The 19,119-nt window shown below is 33.0% G+C and overlaps 1 protein-coding gene across 4 annotated transcripts in view; it reads right to left on the reverse strand.

Annotated features, from left to right (window-relative positions):
- Nucleotides 1-853: 853 nt before the first annotated feature.
- Irak1bp1 (interleukin 1 receptor associated kinase 1 binding protein 1) overlaps nt 854-19,119 on the reverse strand; it is a 29,923-nt gene continuing 11,657 nt past the window's right edge. The window contains exons 2-5 of one of the 4 annotated variants that reach the window (XM_046420685.2): nt 17,260-17,325; nt 8,712-8,842; nt 8,379-8,607; nt 1,073-2,187 (exon numbers count right to left, since the gene is read on the reverse strand). In XM_046420685.2, coding sequence (XP_046276641.1) covers nt 2,146-2,187; nt 8,379-8,607; nt 8,712-8,842; nt 17,260-17,325 — 468 coding nt within the window. In that variant the 3' untranslated portion in view covers nt 1,073-2,145. Of the gene's footprint in view, nt 2,188-7,170; nt 8,608-8,711; nt 8,843-17,259; nt 17,326-19,119 lie in introns of those variants that run through there. The other 3 variants (XM_046420688.2, XM_046420686.2, XM_046420690.2) reach the window with 3 other exon arrangements.

A 19,119-nucleotide genomic window follows, 5' to 3' on the forward strand; every position in this document is an offset into this window, starting at 1 on the left:
AAAAGGCTCATTCATGGGAAAAAGAAATTGGTTGTAAAGAATAATGCAATTATAATAGAAATGCAGGAAAATGTTATGTGGACAGATTAAAAAATTCTATTCTTATGATAAAATATTCTGAAATCATGATATTCCAAGGAAAACTGAAAATTAACAGGACATGATAAGGAGTGTATGTCAGTTGATGTATTTTATATTTTTGTCTCATGGGAGAGGTTTATTTTCTTACCTTTACACAAACTCCCCATGGTTGTATAAATGACATGAGATTTATATGATATAAATATTCTTTCAGATTTTGTATTCAAATCTTAATCTGATTCCTGATTTGCATATACTCTTTCCAGAATATATTTGTATTTAGATATTTTTACAAAGAATAAAGGAAGTTAGGAAAGGTCTTTTAGGAAGTTCATGAGGCTTCTAGAGGTCTACCTAATACTTATAAAATCCCTTTAATTTCTAAATAAAAACTTTAAAGGGATAATTGCTTTCTGGTTATAAAGAGGCAGCTGGATGCAGTGGCACATGTCTGTAGTCCCAGCTACTTGAGAGGCTAAAATTTGTTTAGCGGAGGAATACCAGGCCAGCCTAACCAAAACAAATAAATAAACAAACGCATAAGTAAATAAATAAAGCAATCAGATTCACTTGGTTTAAGTTATAAGTATTAGTAATGATGGAGACATGTCAAAGGAGTAATCCCTTTCTTTTTTGATAACTTTATATATCTATGTGTCTAAATTTATGTACATATATAAATGTTTATATACTTTTTTCAGATAATAGTGTAATCCAATTTAATAGTATCAATACCACTTAGAAATGAAAAGTGATTCAAAAATAATTACTGGCATAGGACCTTACTGACCACAGGCAGCTAGGAAACAGATGGTTTAATGGGTTGGAAAAATGCAAGATGACTATACAAAGTCCATTTCAAACCTTGAAAATAAACTTAGTTTTTACATTTTCATGCTGATTTGATTCAGATTTTTCCGACAATAAGAAAAACTAGAAAATAATTAGGTAAGTTGATATTTATTTATTCCAATATTTGTCCCATATTATTTTAGGTTTGACTGGAAAATAATACATATTTTGGACAAAGTATAGAAAAAAAAAAGAACATGTGGATAACATGATACACCTTACTTTCTATGATTGAGATTTGACAAAGGATAAAGTTTTTTTAAAAATATTTTTTAGTTGTAGTTGGACACAATATCTTTATTTTATTTATTTATTTTTATGTGGTGCTGAGGATCAAACCCAGGGTCTCACATGTGCTAGGCAAGCACTTTACCACTGAATCACAACCTCAGCCCCAGGATAAAGTTTTAAAATCATAAAATCCAGTTTTTTTCCCAAATCAGTAATAAAAACTTCTACATTCATAATAATTTATCTTCTTGGTGGAAAAAAATGAAAAGATTTTGGCTTAAGTTATGTATAGCATCCTCAATTATGTCTCACATGTATGTGCAAGCTTTGGGTCTGTTTGACTAAATATCAAAAAGAGAATTGATGAGAAATAGCAACTTTGTATGTGATCCAGGATAGAAAAGGGAGAGAGTAGTCAGAATTTCCTGTTTTATTTTTTCCTTAATGAAAAATATTCTAAACAAGACTTTGCTAATTATCATGTGTTTTATTAATTTCAAGCACTTGATAAATTTTGGCCTTTGCCACTTCTTCACAGATGTAGTTGCTTGCAAGTGTAGCAGTACAGGTACACTACATTCCATAGCCTGCATAAGGCCTGGGTTCAAGCCCAGGATTTTGAAAAATTCTTTAGATTATACAGGTTTCTTTCTAGTCTTGATATTAACCTAAGTATTAAAGGGTGTACAAAAATATGGATAAGAATTGTGTTAAGACTGAAAACAGCATTAAAAGTACTACCTCCATATAGACTTCTAGAAGTGATGTTACAGGATCTACCCGGGCCATGCTATCTTTCAAGAAGTATATTATTCTGTCTGCTGCTGCCTGTCTACCCCTTTTTGAATATTCTAGTTTACACAGAGAAGCAGGGTGGACCCTGCTGTGGTTTTTTCACTCTTCTTGCCAGCAGGGCAGCTCTCCTGGGGTGAGAGGGGGAATCTGTCCAGTTCTCCTCAGAGCTGCAGCAGGTGTTCTCAGTCAGCTGTGTGTGGGTTGCAGTGTTGTTTCCAGGACTCTCACCTAACAGTATGGCAAAGCATTAGTGCATAGTGGTCAGTGAAATGTCTAACCATTTAGGTAAAGCATTTCTAAAATGTTTGATTTAATATTGAGATCATCAATTCTCTATTTCTTCTTGTTCAAATTAAGCATTAAGTAATTGGATATTTTGAATAAATGCAATGTTTAAGAGGAATACTATTTTGGGAGACTGAATTCTCAGCCCACCTACAGAATAAAGCCAATATAAACATTTTTCAAATATATGCTGACCTTTGTGGTTTACAAATAAATGCTTTTTAAAGGTTTCAGCTGCATATACAAATTGATTTAGTTGCAGACCATTTGAATCAGTATCACCAAATCTTTATAATTTTAGGAATGGTACAATGAAGGTGAAGAAGAAATATTTACTTTGCAGTGAGGTATTTGACAAACTAAAACGAATTTACTATTTAGTTGACATTCAGCATTGAATCAATCATACATTACATCCTGTTCCATATAGAATGTTATGCCTTGAACTTTTCATGATTAATTTAACATAAGTGGAAAAAATTCTTTTGATGCTATTTACTTACTTGTGCTAGAGTTGATTTATTTGGATCATTACACTAATTCTTTTAAAATGAAATTAGAATATCACTGATTCAATAGAAGGAAAAAATGTAATTTTTTGTGTGCCACACATTCATTATTGCTATAAGGTACAAATATGATTTTCTAAAATAAGCTTTGGAAGCAAAATTAATGCCAATGGAAACAAATTCAGTTAAAGCATTTGTTTATTAATAGTTATAAGTAAACTGAATTTATTATATGCAGTTTTCTAGTGACTACAGTCAGAACTTCAAAAGTGACTTTCTCTAGGCATACTGTTATGTAACCTGCCTGCTGGTGAAAGAGTATGGCACAACTGGTACTCACCCTCGGTGGCAAGAGGAGGTAAAAGACAAAGATACATGTATATAGCCACTTCAATAAGCCTGAGATGAATTTAGGTTTTTGTTTTTGGTGGTAGGTAATGGATCCAGGACCTCATGCCTGCTAGGTAAGTCGTCTACTATTGATCTCTACTCTTAACCCACAAATTCCTTCTTAATAAAGGTAAGCTTTAGGGAAATAATACCATGCCTTCTGGTGAAAACATATATGGTTTAAGAATACATCTGGAATCAATGTCCTGTGTTTCCCTTCTCCAGTTCATGTTAATGGCAGTCAGCTATAGTGCTATTAATGATCTCTTTTGTTTGGGAACAAAGTAGAATATCTGACAGTCAGTTTTCTCTTCCCCTCTTATTAGCCAGAAACTGAGAAAATAAGTGTCTCCAACACGGCCTTCTTTTGAGGAGTTCATAGTCATATAGAGGAACAGATGAAATATAACTAGGAAGTAATTAATGTGATCAGTATAAAACTGATGTATATATGAAGTGCTGAAACTATTTACCTATTTTTGACTTTGTCCAAAATTGTTTATCAAAGGAAAATGAGCAAGATAGGTAACAGAATCATTATTTTGAAAGACACTTTCATTTTTAAGGGTGGACATGCTTCATGCCCCACACCAGATGATAAGCAACATGGCATTTGGAAGATTTAATTCAGGGATCAATAACTTGTTTCATGATCATTCTAAATGAGCATTTTCTCTTGCCACCTGGGCTTTTCAGCTTTTAGTGTGTAAACTATTTTTGGTTTTTGTTTCTCTAATATTATCTCTTGTCAAATATACTGAGTACATGAAACTCTAATAAATCTAAAAAACCTATGTAGCCAATAATATATGTTTACTTATGGGTATAGACCGAGGAGAGGGATACCTGGGTCAAATGGTGGTTCCATTCCCAAATTTCCAAGGAATCTCCATACTGCTTTCCATATTGGCTGCACCAATTTGCAGTCCCACCAGCAATGTATGAGTGTACCTTTTTCCACACATCCTCACCAACACTTATTGTTTGTCTTCATAATAGCTGCCATTCTGACTGGAGTGAGATGAAATCTTAGAGTGGTTTTGATTTGCATCTCTCTAATTGCTAGTGATGATCATTTTTTCATATATTTGTTGATTGATTGTATATTCTCTTCTGAGAAGTATCTGTTCAGGTCCTTGCCCCATTTGTTGATTGGGTTATTTGTTTTTTTTGGTACTTAGCTTTTTGAGTTCTTTATATACCCTAGAGATAGCTCTCTATCTGATGTGTGAGGGATAAAAATTTGCTCCCAGGATGTAGGCTCTCTGTTCACCTCACCAAGACTTAAAAACAGCATACTACAGGGACATAGCCACATCAATGTTCATAGCAGCAAAATTTACAATAGCTAAACTGTGGAGCCGACCTAGATGCCCTTCAGTGAATGAATGGATTAAAAAAATGTGGCATATATACACAATGGAATTTTACTCAGCAATAAAAGAGAATGAAATCAATCGTGGTATTTGCAGGTAATGGATGGCGTTGGAGAAGATAAGACTAAGTGAAATTAGCCAATCCCAAAAAAACAAATGCCAAATGTTTTCTGTGATATAAGGAGGCTAACTCATAGTGGGGTAGGGAGGGAGAGCATGGGAGGAATAGATGAATTCTAGATTGACCGAGAGGTGGGAGGGAAAGGGAGGGGGTGGGGATTAGAAAGGATACTGGAATGTGATGGACATCATTACCCAAAGTACATGTATGAAGACACAAATTGGTGTCAACATACTTTATATACAACCAGAGATACGAAAAGTTGTGCTGTATATGTGTAATAAGAATTGTAATGCATTCTGCTGTCATTTATTTTTTTAAAAATCAATAAAAATGTTTACTTAGTCTTTTTTTCTTCTATTATAATAGAATCAATGTACAAAGTCTAAAGCCAGTATTTGTTCATTTTGATGTGAAATTGGTGATCATCCACAAGTTACATGGCAGAGAATAATTTCTAAAAAAAAAATCCATGATGATTTACATCTTTTTAAAATTTTTTTAATTGTTGATGAACCTTTATTTATATGTGGTGCTGAGAATCGAACCCAGTGCCTCGCACATACTAGGCAAGCGCTCCACCACAGAGCCGACAATCCCAGCCCAGAAATAATTTTTGATTGGGATGATGAAGCCAGAGCTCCAGAAGAGTGGCTGAAATGAAAATATCCTCCTAACAAGCAAGCTTAAGAGTTTTATTTTGCTAATAAAAAATGATACAAATAATCCTTCTTGAAAGACTTCTATTTCCTCTCCTTGAAAGTGGTGTCTGGATTTGGATCAGCCGCTGTTACTTCTAGTCTATTAAGATACCTGAACATTTTGAAGTAATAGAGGCCACATTAGGTTATGAGTTGATGCTGTTTGGCTGCAAATACTGTATGCACAATAGTAAATATTCATGTTATTTTAAAACTAATTTATATTTGTTTCTGGAATGAATAATAAAAGTATTTGCTTTCTATTAAATTTTATAATGTGGATAATCATTTACTAATTCTTGGTTTTGACCTCATGATTCATGCTTTATTTTTGTAGGCTATTATAAGGCTCCTCACTATGCAGTTCTTCTCAAAGAGTCTGACAGATGTGGGATTTCCTTAGCTAATTACATTCCAGAGGAAGATATAACAATAATTATGGGATATGAGGTATAGCATCTTGAGTTACAAAATTTTTTTCCAGGTCTTATTTATTTACAATGAACTCAAATAGACTGTTAAATGAGAATACTGATAAACATTTCTAATTTTAATTTTTTTAGTTGTAATTGAATAAAATTTCAGATACCTTATTTTAATAGCATTTCTTTTTAAAAAGGAGTTTAGATGACATTAAACAAAATAAGCCAAGTTCAGAAAGACAAATATCATGTTTTCTCTCATATGTGGAAGTGAAAGGGAAAAATAGAAAAAAGGGATGTCGTAAAAGTAGAAAGGAGACAATTGGTGTAGAGGAAGAGGATAAGAAGGAGAGAGGAGAGGGGGTATTGGGTAATGAAACTGATCAAATGATATTATTTGCATGTACAAATGATACCTACTTGTTCTGTATCATTAATATGTACCAAAAATTTAAAAAGAAGCTTAGGATATATAGTAGGTCTGTTTCTTAGAAAAAAAAATCCTTTGTCTTTCAGAAAGTAGCAATTGTAATTTGGAATTTTTGGAAAGGTGTACAGGATGCCATAGATAAAACCAGTCTAATTTCTGAAGGATTTCTTTCCATAGCCACTCTACTGAAGTGCAAGATTACATTCTACAGATTTTTTTTGAAGCAACAATCTTTATTCTTTTAATTTAAACAAGTGCTTGCTAACTAAAAAAAAATTTGCCTTAGGTATTTCATGCTCAATTGATAATCTTCTTTATCAAATATGATGGAACCCAATATATTATGAAGCCCATGACTAAGAACAATCTGCCCACATGATTAAATTTTAGTTGTTTCAGGGCTATTTAAGAAAAGTAAGAAGTGATGAACACTACATCCTGGAATATGTTGTTGGAAAGAAATATTGATATATGTTGGAAAGAAATATTGATATAAAGGAAAAATTCTATGTCCTAGATGTATGGAAAAATTCTAAATCCTAGGTGAATGGAAAGCATACGGTGTAACAGAATTGTGATATGATCGCTTATAAATAATATATAATGCGATAGCAATGGTTTGTACTTGTTAAATAGCTTAAGGATCATTATATATCAGTGTATGATCCTGCTTTGTTTAAATAGGTAGGCAATACCTTTTTATGGCTCTGAAGTACTTCAAATGTGGCAATGTAACTAAGGAAGTGCATTTAAAATTTTTAAATTTTAATTTCAAAATTGATACTTGATCTAATTACTGGATAACTTAAACATGTTCGGAACAACTTGGATATGTGAATCAATTTTTCCAACTGCTCAGTATAGGGATTTAATACAGATCAAGTATTCATGATAAAAATTTAGCATATGAATTGAGATGTGCTGTAACATAAGATATACTGGATTTTAACAGACTTAGTACAAAAAAAGAATATAAGTATATTGTTAATAATTTTTTAAATATTTATTATATACCAAAATCATAATACTCTGGATATAATGACTTAAATAAAATACATTACTAAAATTACTTTTAACTGTTTTTTTTTTACTTTTATAATACATGTACTAGGAAATTTTGCATTACACATGTAGCTTGTATCACACAGGTGTTAGTATCATCTAACAAGCACTGTAGAAGAGAGTCTAATTCATACATTATGTCAATTTTGGGCATCAATATTTCCCTAGTATACCTTATTATCCTTTTATCAAAAGTATTATCATTCTTTTTGTTAATGTTGTGAAGTTGTTGGTCTGCGTCTTCATAAAATGGTCTGGATCTAGTAAGAAAATTATCAGATATGTTGAGAAAGACAGTCTTCTATGAATTTCCTCTTCCCTACATTTCTTGCTAGGTGTGACTACTCTTTACCTGAGCTATTTCTAAGACTGAGTTTGCAGTGAGCATCTGTGAAGGAAGAGGCAATGCCTTCTAGGACAAAGAGGTTTGCTTTTGTTCATCATAAAAAGCAGTGAATTTTTCAAGCTCTGTAGTCCTCAGCTATAAGAAATCTGCTGAATGTGTAGTTATGTTTATGGCCATATTGTGCTTCCCTATGTAACATGGGACAACGGGAGCCAATGACAATATGCTGATGTTCATGCTCCTTTGATTCTGTTCCTGGAGTCTCATGTATTCTGTCAGCATCTAAGAAACTGTAACAGGCTAAATTACTAGTTTGTAAATAATCAAACTCATGAATTTAGAAAATTATTAGGTCTGATGGGATGGTAAGATTTCCTTTTATATGTAAAAATTTTAAGTTGTGGAAGCCTAGTTTTTATATAAAATGTGGTGTCATATAAGAACATGGATGAAATAAAAGTGTCAGTATTTTCCTATATTGTAAATATCGTACATGCACTTGTATGAATTGTTGGTATACAGAAGTGTGCATATATTACATTTATTTCTCAAGAACATTTCTCAGTTAGTTCTTGAAAACAAAAGGTGAACATTCTGTGGAACTATATTCAAGGACTTACAAATTGTATAAAGAAACAGTTTATCTATTATCCAACATATGTACTCAGGACAAAAGGAAACTTTATAAAAAGTACAAAAATAGATAAAAAAATACAAATACAACATATTTTGTTTGGAACTTTAGAGATGTTTTTTTTTCTTCTCTTTCCCTCTTACCTCAAAAGTTATAAGTACTTTTGAAGCAGCATGTATTGTTGCACTTTTGATTTTTTGTTGTACAGTTAATGAACTTGAGGATGACTGATGATTATCTGGTTGGCCATCCCATTCTTTTGTTTCTTCTTCTTTGATTAGTAAAGGTTTTCCTAGGGTTTGGCCAACAAGGTTACAGACTTCTTGAGCTTTGCGCCATGCATTCTCAACAGCAACAAGACAGGCTTGCCGTCTGAGGAATTAAATGCAGAGATTATTAATATGGCATTCTCTGAATAGTTTTGTTTAAGCAATTAATAATTTAGTTAATAATAATAAAAATGTGCTTAAACTTACCGAAGATTCTCAACAGAGCCTGGAGTATGATAGAATTGGGGTGGACTGATGACAACAGAGCTATCTAGCTTTTCAACGAGGAAATTACAAATATTTTGCATCTTTCCAAATTCAGTAAATGTAAGGCAAACCTGTAAATGAAATGACACTTGGTATTATTTTCATGTCTAATGTACTGTTTCAAATTTATTTTTTTAAATATGAGTAAAAAAAGTAAACCTAGATTATAAGGTTCTTTTATATTATATAATAAAAAAGAAAGACTATTTGATACTTAAATTATTTTGCTATTAAAAGACTCTTGCTGGGGCTGGGGATGTGGCTCAAGCGGTAGCGCACTCGCTTGGCATGCGTGCGGCCCGGGTTCGATCCTCAGCACCACATACAAACAAAGATGTTGTGTCCGCCAAAAACTAAAAAATAAAAATAGTTAAAAAAAAAAAAAAGACTCTTGCTTATGAATGTTGAAATTTATCTATATTGACCTGAATATTTAAAATTCATTTATTCAATTTGAATTTCTATGAAATTGGAGGATTTCCCCTTCAGTTTTATTTTTTGGCTAATTTCTAATCCTGATAACTTTTTCTTTTTCTTTAATCTAATCTATGCCATTAGATACTGATAAGCAGCAATTACATCATACTTCACTGCTGCCACTAGTCATTTTCACATCTGTTTGCAGAAGCTAATCTATTTGACTATGTTCTGCATTGTATAAGTTGAGGTCATCTCATAATTCTTTGTCTTTACTACTACTACTCTATTAATCATACTATGATCTATGTGGACATCTTCTAATATCATAGTTTTTTTTTAGCTTTATAATTTCAAATATATATAATAGTAGATTTAAGAATTTGAAGAATTCCCAGACATCAATTACCTAACTTCAAAAATGATCACATCATGGCACCATTTATGTATTTATTTATTTTAAATACACTATAAATATTTTAGTGTAAAGTTCTATGACTTTTGATAAATATGCAGAGCTCTGCAACTATAATAATAGACTTGTTTCCCTAAATTCCCTCAAAGAACCCCCTTTATTAAATCAACCCCTACCCCCGGCAACCATTGGTCTGTTGTTCTCTTGTTATACATTGAACTTTTTCTGAATGTCATATAAATGAAAGCATACAATATGCACCTTTTTTGAGACTCACTTCTTCCACTTGGCACAATGCATCTGTGATTCATCCCTATTCTGGCATAATAGTAGATTAATTTTTTATAATTTTTTTTAGTTGTAGATGGTCAATAGTTGGTTAATTTTATATTCTGTTATATGAATATAAACATAGTTTTTTTGAAAACTCTTTAGTTGTGTCCAATTTTTGGCTATTATAAATAAAGATGCTGCTTTGTCAAAGTGTTCTAGATCCTTTGAATTTCTACATGTATTTTATAGTCAGTTTGTCAATTTCTATCGGAAAAAAAAGCCTAGCTGGGATTTTTTTTTTTTTTTACACTGGTAGTTGAACCCAAAGACAGTTTACCTCTGAACCACATTCCCAGTCCTTTTTATTTGAGAGAGGGTCTCACTAAGTTGCTTAGGACTTCACTAAGTTGCTGAGGCTGGCCTAAAACTTGCAATCCTCCTGCCTCAATCTCCTGAGTCACTGGGATTATAGGCAAGCACCAAGGTGCCTGGCTGCTAGCTGGAATTTTGATTAGAATTGTAATGAATCTATATATAAATCACTTTTGGGAGAACTGATATCTTAATAATATTGAGTCTTTTAAGTCATAAACATGGTTTCTCCATTTACTTCTCCTTGCAGTTCTATCATTTTTGTCTCAAGTATTTTGAAGCTTTGATCTAAGTATTTAGGATTGCATGTCCTCTTGATTAACTCTTTTTTAGTATTATGAAATTATTTTCTTTATTTGTGGTAATATTCTCTCCTTTGAAATCTACTTTGTCTAATATCATTTAGTCACTCTACCTTTCTTTTGATTCGTGATAGCATGGTCTGTCTTTCCTCATCTTTTAACCAATGTGCCTTCATATTTAAAGTATGCTTCTCTCAGACAGCATATAGAGAGAGTTCACTATTTTATATAATCTGAAACACTTGCCTTTGAATGAAGGTATTTGGGCCATTTACATTTAATATGATTGTTGATATGGTTAAATTTAAACCTCTGATCTTACTATTTATTTTTGATTTGTCTCTGTTCCTCTTTTTCTCAATTTGTTTTCTTTTGAATTGAGTATATTTTTTATTAAATTATTTATTCTAATTTGTTATACATGATGGCAGAATGCAATTCATTTCATATTACAAATATAGAAATCAATTTTTCAAGTCACTGATTGTACACAAAGTATTTTCACACCACTCATGTCTTCATACATGTACTTAGGGTAATGAAGTCTAACTCATTCCACCATTGTTCCTACCCCTTTGCCCACTCCATTACCCTCCCTCTGGTTTGCCCTTTCTAAAGTTCCTCCATTCCTCCCATGCTCCCCACCAATGCCACTGAGTCAGCATTTTCATATAAAAGAAAACTTTGACCTTTGGTTTTTTGGGATTGGCTAACTTCACTTAGCATTATATTCTCCAACTCCTGGATTGAGTATATTTTTATTATTCTATTTTATATCCTTCATTGGCTTATTAATGATAGTCCTTTTTGCTATTTTAATGTTTGTTTTAGAGTTTACAGGATACATGTTTAACTTATCAAAATCTTCCAAGAAATGTACCATTTTTATATATAAGAACTTCACAATACTTATATTTTTTAAAGATTTATGTAATAAAAATATCATATATTAACCATATAGTTAACATTTTCAGTACTCTTCAGTCCTTTATGTAGATTCCTGTTTCCTTCTGGTCTCTTTTCTTCTGTCTAAATGATATCATTTAACATTTCTCATAGTGCACGTATATAGGTAATGAATTATTTCAGCTTACTTAAACACTCTTTAATTGGTCTTAGTTTTTGAAAAGTATTTTTGCTGGATATAGAATTCTAGGTTTATAGTTGATTTTCCCTCTTAGTTTGTTAAATATGTTAATTCTACTGCTTCTTCCCTTTCATTGTTTTCAAGGAGAAATCTGTTGCCTTTGTTACTTGGTATATAATGAATATTTTTCCCTCTGGCTGTTTTATTACTCACTGGTTTTAAGCAATATGATTATAATGTGCACTTGTATATTTTTGTATTTGTTGTGGTTAGGGTTGATTATACTTTTTGAATCTGTGGTTTTACAATTCCCCTTAGGTTTGGAAAGTTTTTGGTTCTTATTTCTCCAGATGTATCCTTGTTCTCCATTCTCTCCTCCACTGGGACTTAAAATTAAATGTATATTAGGTCACTTGCAAGTTGTCCCTCAATCCATTGATTCTTTTTTGTCTTTTCTTACTATGTTTTGTTCTAGATGTTCTTATTGCAGTGTCTTCAAATTCACTAAGCTTGGCTGTGTAATGTCAACTTTGATATTAGTCCTATATTTCTTTTTTTCACACTATAGTTTTCATCTCTGGAAGTTTAAGACTTTTACCTCTCTCCTCTCCCTTACTTAATTTTTGAGTGTATATAAAACAGTTCTAATAACTTTTTAAAAATATTCTTTTTAATTGTTGATGAACCTTTTTATTTATTTATTTATTTATTTATTTATATGTGGTGCAGAGAATCAAACCCAGTACCTCATACATGCCAGCAAGTGCTCTACCGTTGAGCCACAACCCCAGCCCTCTAATATCTTTCAATGACGTTGCCAATTAATTTTAACATCTGTATCAGTTCTGCAGTGGTTTGACTTTATTATAAACTTTATTTCTCTGCTATTTTGCAGGCTAAGAATATAGATTGAATCTATGGGCAAAATTTTATAGAGGCAAATATAAAATCCCAGTTCATTTTGAATCAGTAAATAAAAAAATAAGATGGAAGAAATATGATTTATTGGGAGAAATATGATTCAAAAAGCAGCATGTGAGAAAGACTGTTCATTACTGACCAAGGCTATAAGCTAAATAGAACAAAGTGATGCAAATGCCCAAAAGCTAATTCAGTGTGTTACTAGGAAAAAATATTCTAGAGTGAGGATAATAATCATCTTCCTCTAACATGAATAGTCAAATCACAGTAGGACACTATAGATGTAGATCCTTTAGGATGAAATTGACTAACTCAGGAAAGAGTTTTTCATATAAGAAACGACCAAAGAAAGCGAGGATCTTTACTCCTAGAGAAGACAAATGTAGCATCAATATGATAGTGAGCTTCAGCTATATACTTCAAGAAAATAATTAGCTATTTTTTTTCCTTCTGGAAGAGATACTCTAACAGTAGATAGGTACAGTAAGTCAATTTTGGTATAAGGTTAGAAAATGTTGTTTATTAGATGTCTGAAATGCAATGGGTCTTACGTATAAAATATTTCAAAAGAAAAATGAATAGTTAAAACAAAGATTGGATGAGATATGGATGGAAAATGCTCAACATATGGTGTTACTGGAGTCCTAGGCTAGGGTCCTGACTCCAGTGGTCCCAAAAAGACCATGTTTGGCCACTTGTCCCAAACACCAAAGAGAAAAGGTACATGAAAAGCAGGAAAGGATACTTTAATCAATAAGGCCATGCTGGGAAGGCAAAGTGAGATCCAGCTTCTCAGTCCTATCTTCAGAGCACACATGAGTATAGGTTTAAACAGAGGATGGAATGAGGTAGGGGACAAGAGGTCTGCATAATTAAGCAGATTTGATTAAACTGTGGTTTAGTTGTTCATTCTCTGAGTTCTGTTTCTATTAGATAGTGCCAGAGATGTCTACCACTTGAGAGGGCAATTTCCTCTTGTTGCTCAGGAAATTTATCCACCAGACCTGTAATCCTAGAAAGGGGTAAAGAGGGCACACTTCAGTTCTCATGAGATGGATGACAGTTCCTGCTGGGGGCAGGGGGCAGTCTCATCATGGGATGTTATGGTTTAGCTATGAGGTGTCCCCCAAAAGCTCATGTGTAAGATAATAAAAGAACGTTCAGAGGTAAAATGATTGGGTTATGAAAACCTTAATCTAATCAGTAGGTTAATTCACTTGAATGGATTAACTAGGTGGTAACTGTAGGCAGATAGGGTGTGGCTGGAGGAGATAGGTCCCTGGGGGTGTGCCTTTGAGGCTTATATTTTGTCTTTGTTGAGCAGAGTATCTTCTTGGTGTCCTGAGCTGCCTTGCTCCACTACACTCTCTGCCAGGATCTTTTGCCTCACCTCGGGCCCAGAGCAATGGAGTCTGCTATATCTATGGACTGAGACCTCTGAAATGGTGAATGCCTAATAAACTTTTCCTCTAAAATTGTTTGTCATGCTTTTTGATCACAGTGGTGAAAAAGCTAACTAAAACATGGAATAATTTCCAGGAAGGTTTAGGACAAGCTTGAAGACTTATAGGTGCCACCCCAGAGGTCTGAAATAAGAGATGCTGTAAATGTTGTCTCTGTCTTCAAGACAAACAGATAAGTATGGTAAATTTAGGGCTAATAAACCTTGTATTACTAGAGGGTTTTATTTATTTGTTCTTTTTAGATATATATAACAGTAGAGTATTTTTGACATATTATACATACATGGAGTATAACTTATTCTAATTAGGATTCTATTCTTATGGTTGTACATGATGTGAAGTTTTTCGATAAACACTCCTTAGAAGATTAATATACCAATGTGCAGAACTAAGCAGGAACACAATCCAAAGTTTAAGGTAATAAAGGAAACAAATATAAAATAAAGGCAGAGATGCTAAGCTTTCTCTTGCTTTCAGTTACCCATGACAGCAACTGCAGATCTAGGTAAAGAGTCACTGCTTTTAGCAAAGGCAGCCTCTCTAAGTCCCAGCTATAATGGGAGGCATTCAGGAAAAATAAGTGGGAACAGGGAGGGGGAAATTCTTATGAGTGCTACACTACTTTTTCTTTTGATATACATTAGTGAATGCCTCTAATATTTCAGGCTTTAAAATCTCTCTTGACACTGAGATTATTATAAGAAAGAACAAAAGAAGTGACAAGTGTACCAATATAGGAATCTCAAAGCCCGGTTTTTAATCCAACTCCCACTTCCCACACATATTCACTCATCTACATTTAATGAAGTCATTTAGAAACTTTCTAACCTTCAACATGTTTATTCTTAAACCAAAGGGGAACAGCCAAGTGGTGGGAGGTTAGCTAAAACATCTTTAAAATGCCTTTCAGAATGAAAATTTCAGATATTATGTGGAAAAGTAATGTCCATTAATCTTTTTAAAATTTATTTACAGCTTTATTAAAGTATAATGGACAAACCAAAAAACCGCACACATTTTACATATACAATTTGTCGAATTTTAAAGTAACCTGTGTTACCATTACCACAAGCAACATAATGAAGACCATAAACCTATTTATCACTTTGCAATGTTTTCTTGTGGTATTTGCTGTTTTGTTTTTCTTTCTGTGGTAAGAACATTAAAACATGAAATCTACCCTCTTAAATTCGTAAGTGCATAATACCAAACTAATTATAGCTACTATGTTGTAGAGTAGATATCTAGAACTTATTCATCCTATATAACTGTAACTTTATGCCTGTTGAACAAGATCTCCTATTCCACACACACCCCCTTCACACTCTATTTTCTGCTCCTGTAAATTTGGATATTTTAGATAATATCTACTACTGGTGCTAATCTAAGGACAATCATGTATTGTATTGTATAATATAATGTGAGTTCTGATTTCCAGAGAGCTCTATACAAAATGTAATCAGATATTCTCTTAAGAAAATTGAATATAATACATTAAAAAGGCAAGTTAAAGCAGAAGGAAAAGGAGGAGAGTTTAGTTAAGTCATCATTTAGTTATTTCTTAAAACAAGCAGTTCTAATGTTAATGTACTCTTTGTACCTGAAAGTTCAATCTCTACAAAACTCTGTGGTCTGGAAAATATGCCAGTTTTTCATGAAATATGGGACTATTTTTTTCCTCCTCTTTTCTCCTTGATATACCCTCACAATAAACCTCTTTAACTAAGATAATTTGCTCCTCTGTGTTACAATCTGAAGCTCTAACAGGTAGTATCTACTATTGAAATGCTACAGCATACTCCCAACTTTCAACCTCTGTAATTTAGACTGTTCTTCATTTTGTTTTGAAAGATATTTTTTTAGTCCCCACGAGTATACTTTTGCCAAATGGATCACTAAAATCATAATAAGTAATTTTAAATTTCCTTGAAATAGTTACATTAAAATGGTGAAATCACAAAACTGTTACCAGGAGATAACAAACAGAATATTGTTTACTATCTCAAGAGATAAAAAGACAGGATTCCAGTTTTTCACTCTAATTCTTATTATATGCCCTTTAAGAAGTCTAGATCTAAGTGATCTAAACCTAATAGAAAAATTAGAGAAAAAATAATCTATCTCTGCCTGAAGATAGGACTAGGTGATACCTTGAGGTACTTCCTACTTCTAAAAACAAAGATTCTCTGACTGGGTAAACAAGATTCCATTCTAACCTCACTGTTCTTTTTCTCCTGTGACAAGGAGGCAACATGGATTAAGCACATACCCCAAACATGTGGTTTCAGAAACATATTCTGATTCCATAAAAAATATCCTAATCATCACACTTTAAAGGAAAGTAAAAAGCTGAGACAGTTGTAGGCTCTAAATAATGTTATCATCAATTAAGTATACTTAAATGATTCCCTCTTTGTGTGTGTGTGTGTGTGTGTGTGGTGCTGGACACTGAACCCAGAGCCTCACAGGCAAGTGCTCAACCACTGAGCTATATCCCTAGCCCCCCCCCCCCCTTTTTTTAATTTGTGTAAAGGAAAAGCAGTTTTTATTTCCAAATAATACTTATTAAAACACAGTTAAGTTGCATTGTGGAATAAAAGAATGTTAAAATGTGTTTCAATCCTTTATGACTTTTTTCATTTACTCTTTTTAAATTTTACTTGTTCTTTTTAGTTATACACGACAGTAGAGTATATTTTAAGATATTTATACAAACATGAAGTATGTCTTATTCTAATTAGATCCCAGTCTTGTAGATGTACCTGATGTGGGGATTCACTATGATGTATTCATATATATACATAGGAAATTCATGTTAGATTCATTCCCTTGTCTTTCTTATTCCTAGACCCTCCCTTTTCCTTCATTCCCCTTTATCTAATCCACTGAATTTCTATTCTTCCCCTCCCTATTCATTTACTCTTTATCTAAGAGAAATTTCTTTCCTGTAGTATTTCCTGCTCACCAGGCAATAATTTTACTAAAAGTTTATTCAGGTGGTATTTAACTGCTATTTCCCTGTTGCTATTTTTATTGCATTTTAAATAACTTCTCTTAAATCTCATTAAATATATTTAAAAGATCATCTATATAACATCAAAAATTATTTTGAGAAAAATAATCTTTTATCAAAACTACGAGAAGCATGTCTCTGGTATATTTTTTTGCAAAAATAAAACTAAATGACAAGTTGTCTCCACAAAATCATGCTGTTTCCAGTTATTTGCTAAGTACATACTTCTGCTTCCATGTGATAAGCATTTTCCACTCTTCTAAAATCCTTTGTCACAGTTACATTTTCTGCCTGAAACAGAAAGTACAAGAGGATGATTACTAAGTGTGTGGCTATTAAATATAATTGCTCTAAGGCATAAACCAGAAACCTGAACTTATGAAAATCAGGAAGACATAAGAATAATAAAAAAAAACCACAAAAAACCCTGTATTGCCTGATATTTTAAAACTGTCCTAAAAGTGACACAAAATAAATTAAGAAACCTACAAATATTTGCTTAAAATTTGATCATAATTATATATTTGTAGAATATAAAGGAAGTATGAACGTAGGGCAGCATAATATGAGGAACTGTTTGTACACACTGCATAACATATTTAATGTCAGAGGAGTCTCAGTATTTTTAAAATTTACTTATAAATAATGCACAAAAAATTTATAAGTAACATAAACTTACTGAATAACTATTATTTGTACCTTTTGGCCAAGTTACCATTTTTTTTTTTTTAACTCTGGGGATTGAACTTAGGGGCACTTGACCACTAAGTCACATTCCCACCTCTATTGTGAATTTTATTTAGAGACAAGGTTTCACTGAGTTGCTTAGAGCCTCACTTTTGCTGAGGCTGGCTTTGGACTCTCCATCCTTCTGCCTCCCTCTCCTGAGCCTCTGGTATTACAGGTGTGCACTATAGCGCCCAGCAATTTACTCAATTTTTTTGAGCCTCAGTTTCTAAATTTATAAAATCAGGTTAATATCTAGTTTAGTTTAAAAAGGCTGAGACGAATGTTTTCTCTGATATAAGGGAGGTAACTCAAAATGGGGTAGGGAGGAAGAGCATGAGAAGAAAATTACCTCTAGATAGGGAAGAGAGGTGGGAGGGCAAAGGAGGGAGAAGGGGAATTGCATGGAAGAGGGAAGGAGACCCCCTACGTTATACAGAATTCGGGTATGATGATGTGAGAAAAAAAAAGAAGTGGGTCACATTAGATTGGGTAGAGAGAAGTGATGGGAGGGGAGAGGAGGGGTAGGGGGTAATGGAAGAACAGCAGAATAAAATAGACATTATTATTGCTGTGGGTATATACGTGACTGCATGACCAATGTAATTCTGCAACCTGTACACTCAGAAAAATTAGAAATTATATCCCATCTGATTCAAATGTATGATATGTCAAGATCATTGTACTGTCATGTGTAACTAATTAAAACAAATAAAAAATAAAAAAAATTCAAACAACAAAAACACACACACACAAATAAAAAGACTGAGAACAGAATGTAGAATATATTTTATGTATATCACATAAAATTGCTATGAAAATTTAAGCTGTATGTAAAGTACTTGACAAAAAAAGCCACTCAGCAAAGTAGATGTTATACTATTATGATAAAAATGTTTCTGAAGCTGAAGCAGAAGGATCACAAGTTTCAAGGCCAGTCTCAGCAACTTGGCAAGGTTCTCAGCAATGTGATAAGAATCTGTCTCAAAATAAAAAATATAAAGGGCTGGAGATACAGCTCAGTAGTAATGCACCTTGGGTTTGATCCCCAGTACCAAAACAACAACAACAACACATTATCCTAAAAAAATAAAAAAGGGAAAAATTATGCCCAATGTGATTCAGATCATTAAGGCCATACCTCAGTTTCAACAGGTCAGATAAACTCCTCTTAAAGCCTTGGAGGCAGGATCACTATTCAGAGCCACCAGGAGAAGGACCCCCCACCCCCCACCCCATGTAGAACTGTGGGGGTGACACTTCTACTCTAAGGTCCTAGAGGACAGATTATGGAACTAAAGAAAATCATTCTCAAGCCTTAAGGTCTAATGGAATTTGCCTTGCTAGGTTTTGGAGTTC

Source organism: Marmota monax, unplaced genomic scaffold (genome assembly GCF_021218885.2).
Source record: "Marmota monax isolate L192 unplaced genomic scaffold, Marmota_monax_Labrador192_F-V1.1 WCK01_AAM20220418_F8-fsc00365, whole genome shotgun sequence".
NCBI classification, from domain to species: domain Eukaryota; kingdom Metazoa; phylum Chordata; class Mammalia; order Rodentia; family Sciuridae; genus Marmota; species Marmota monax.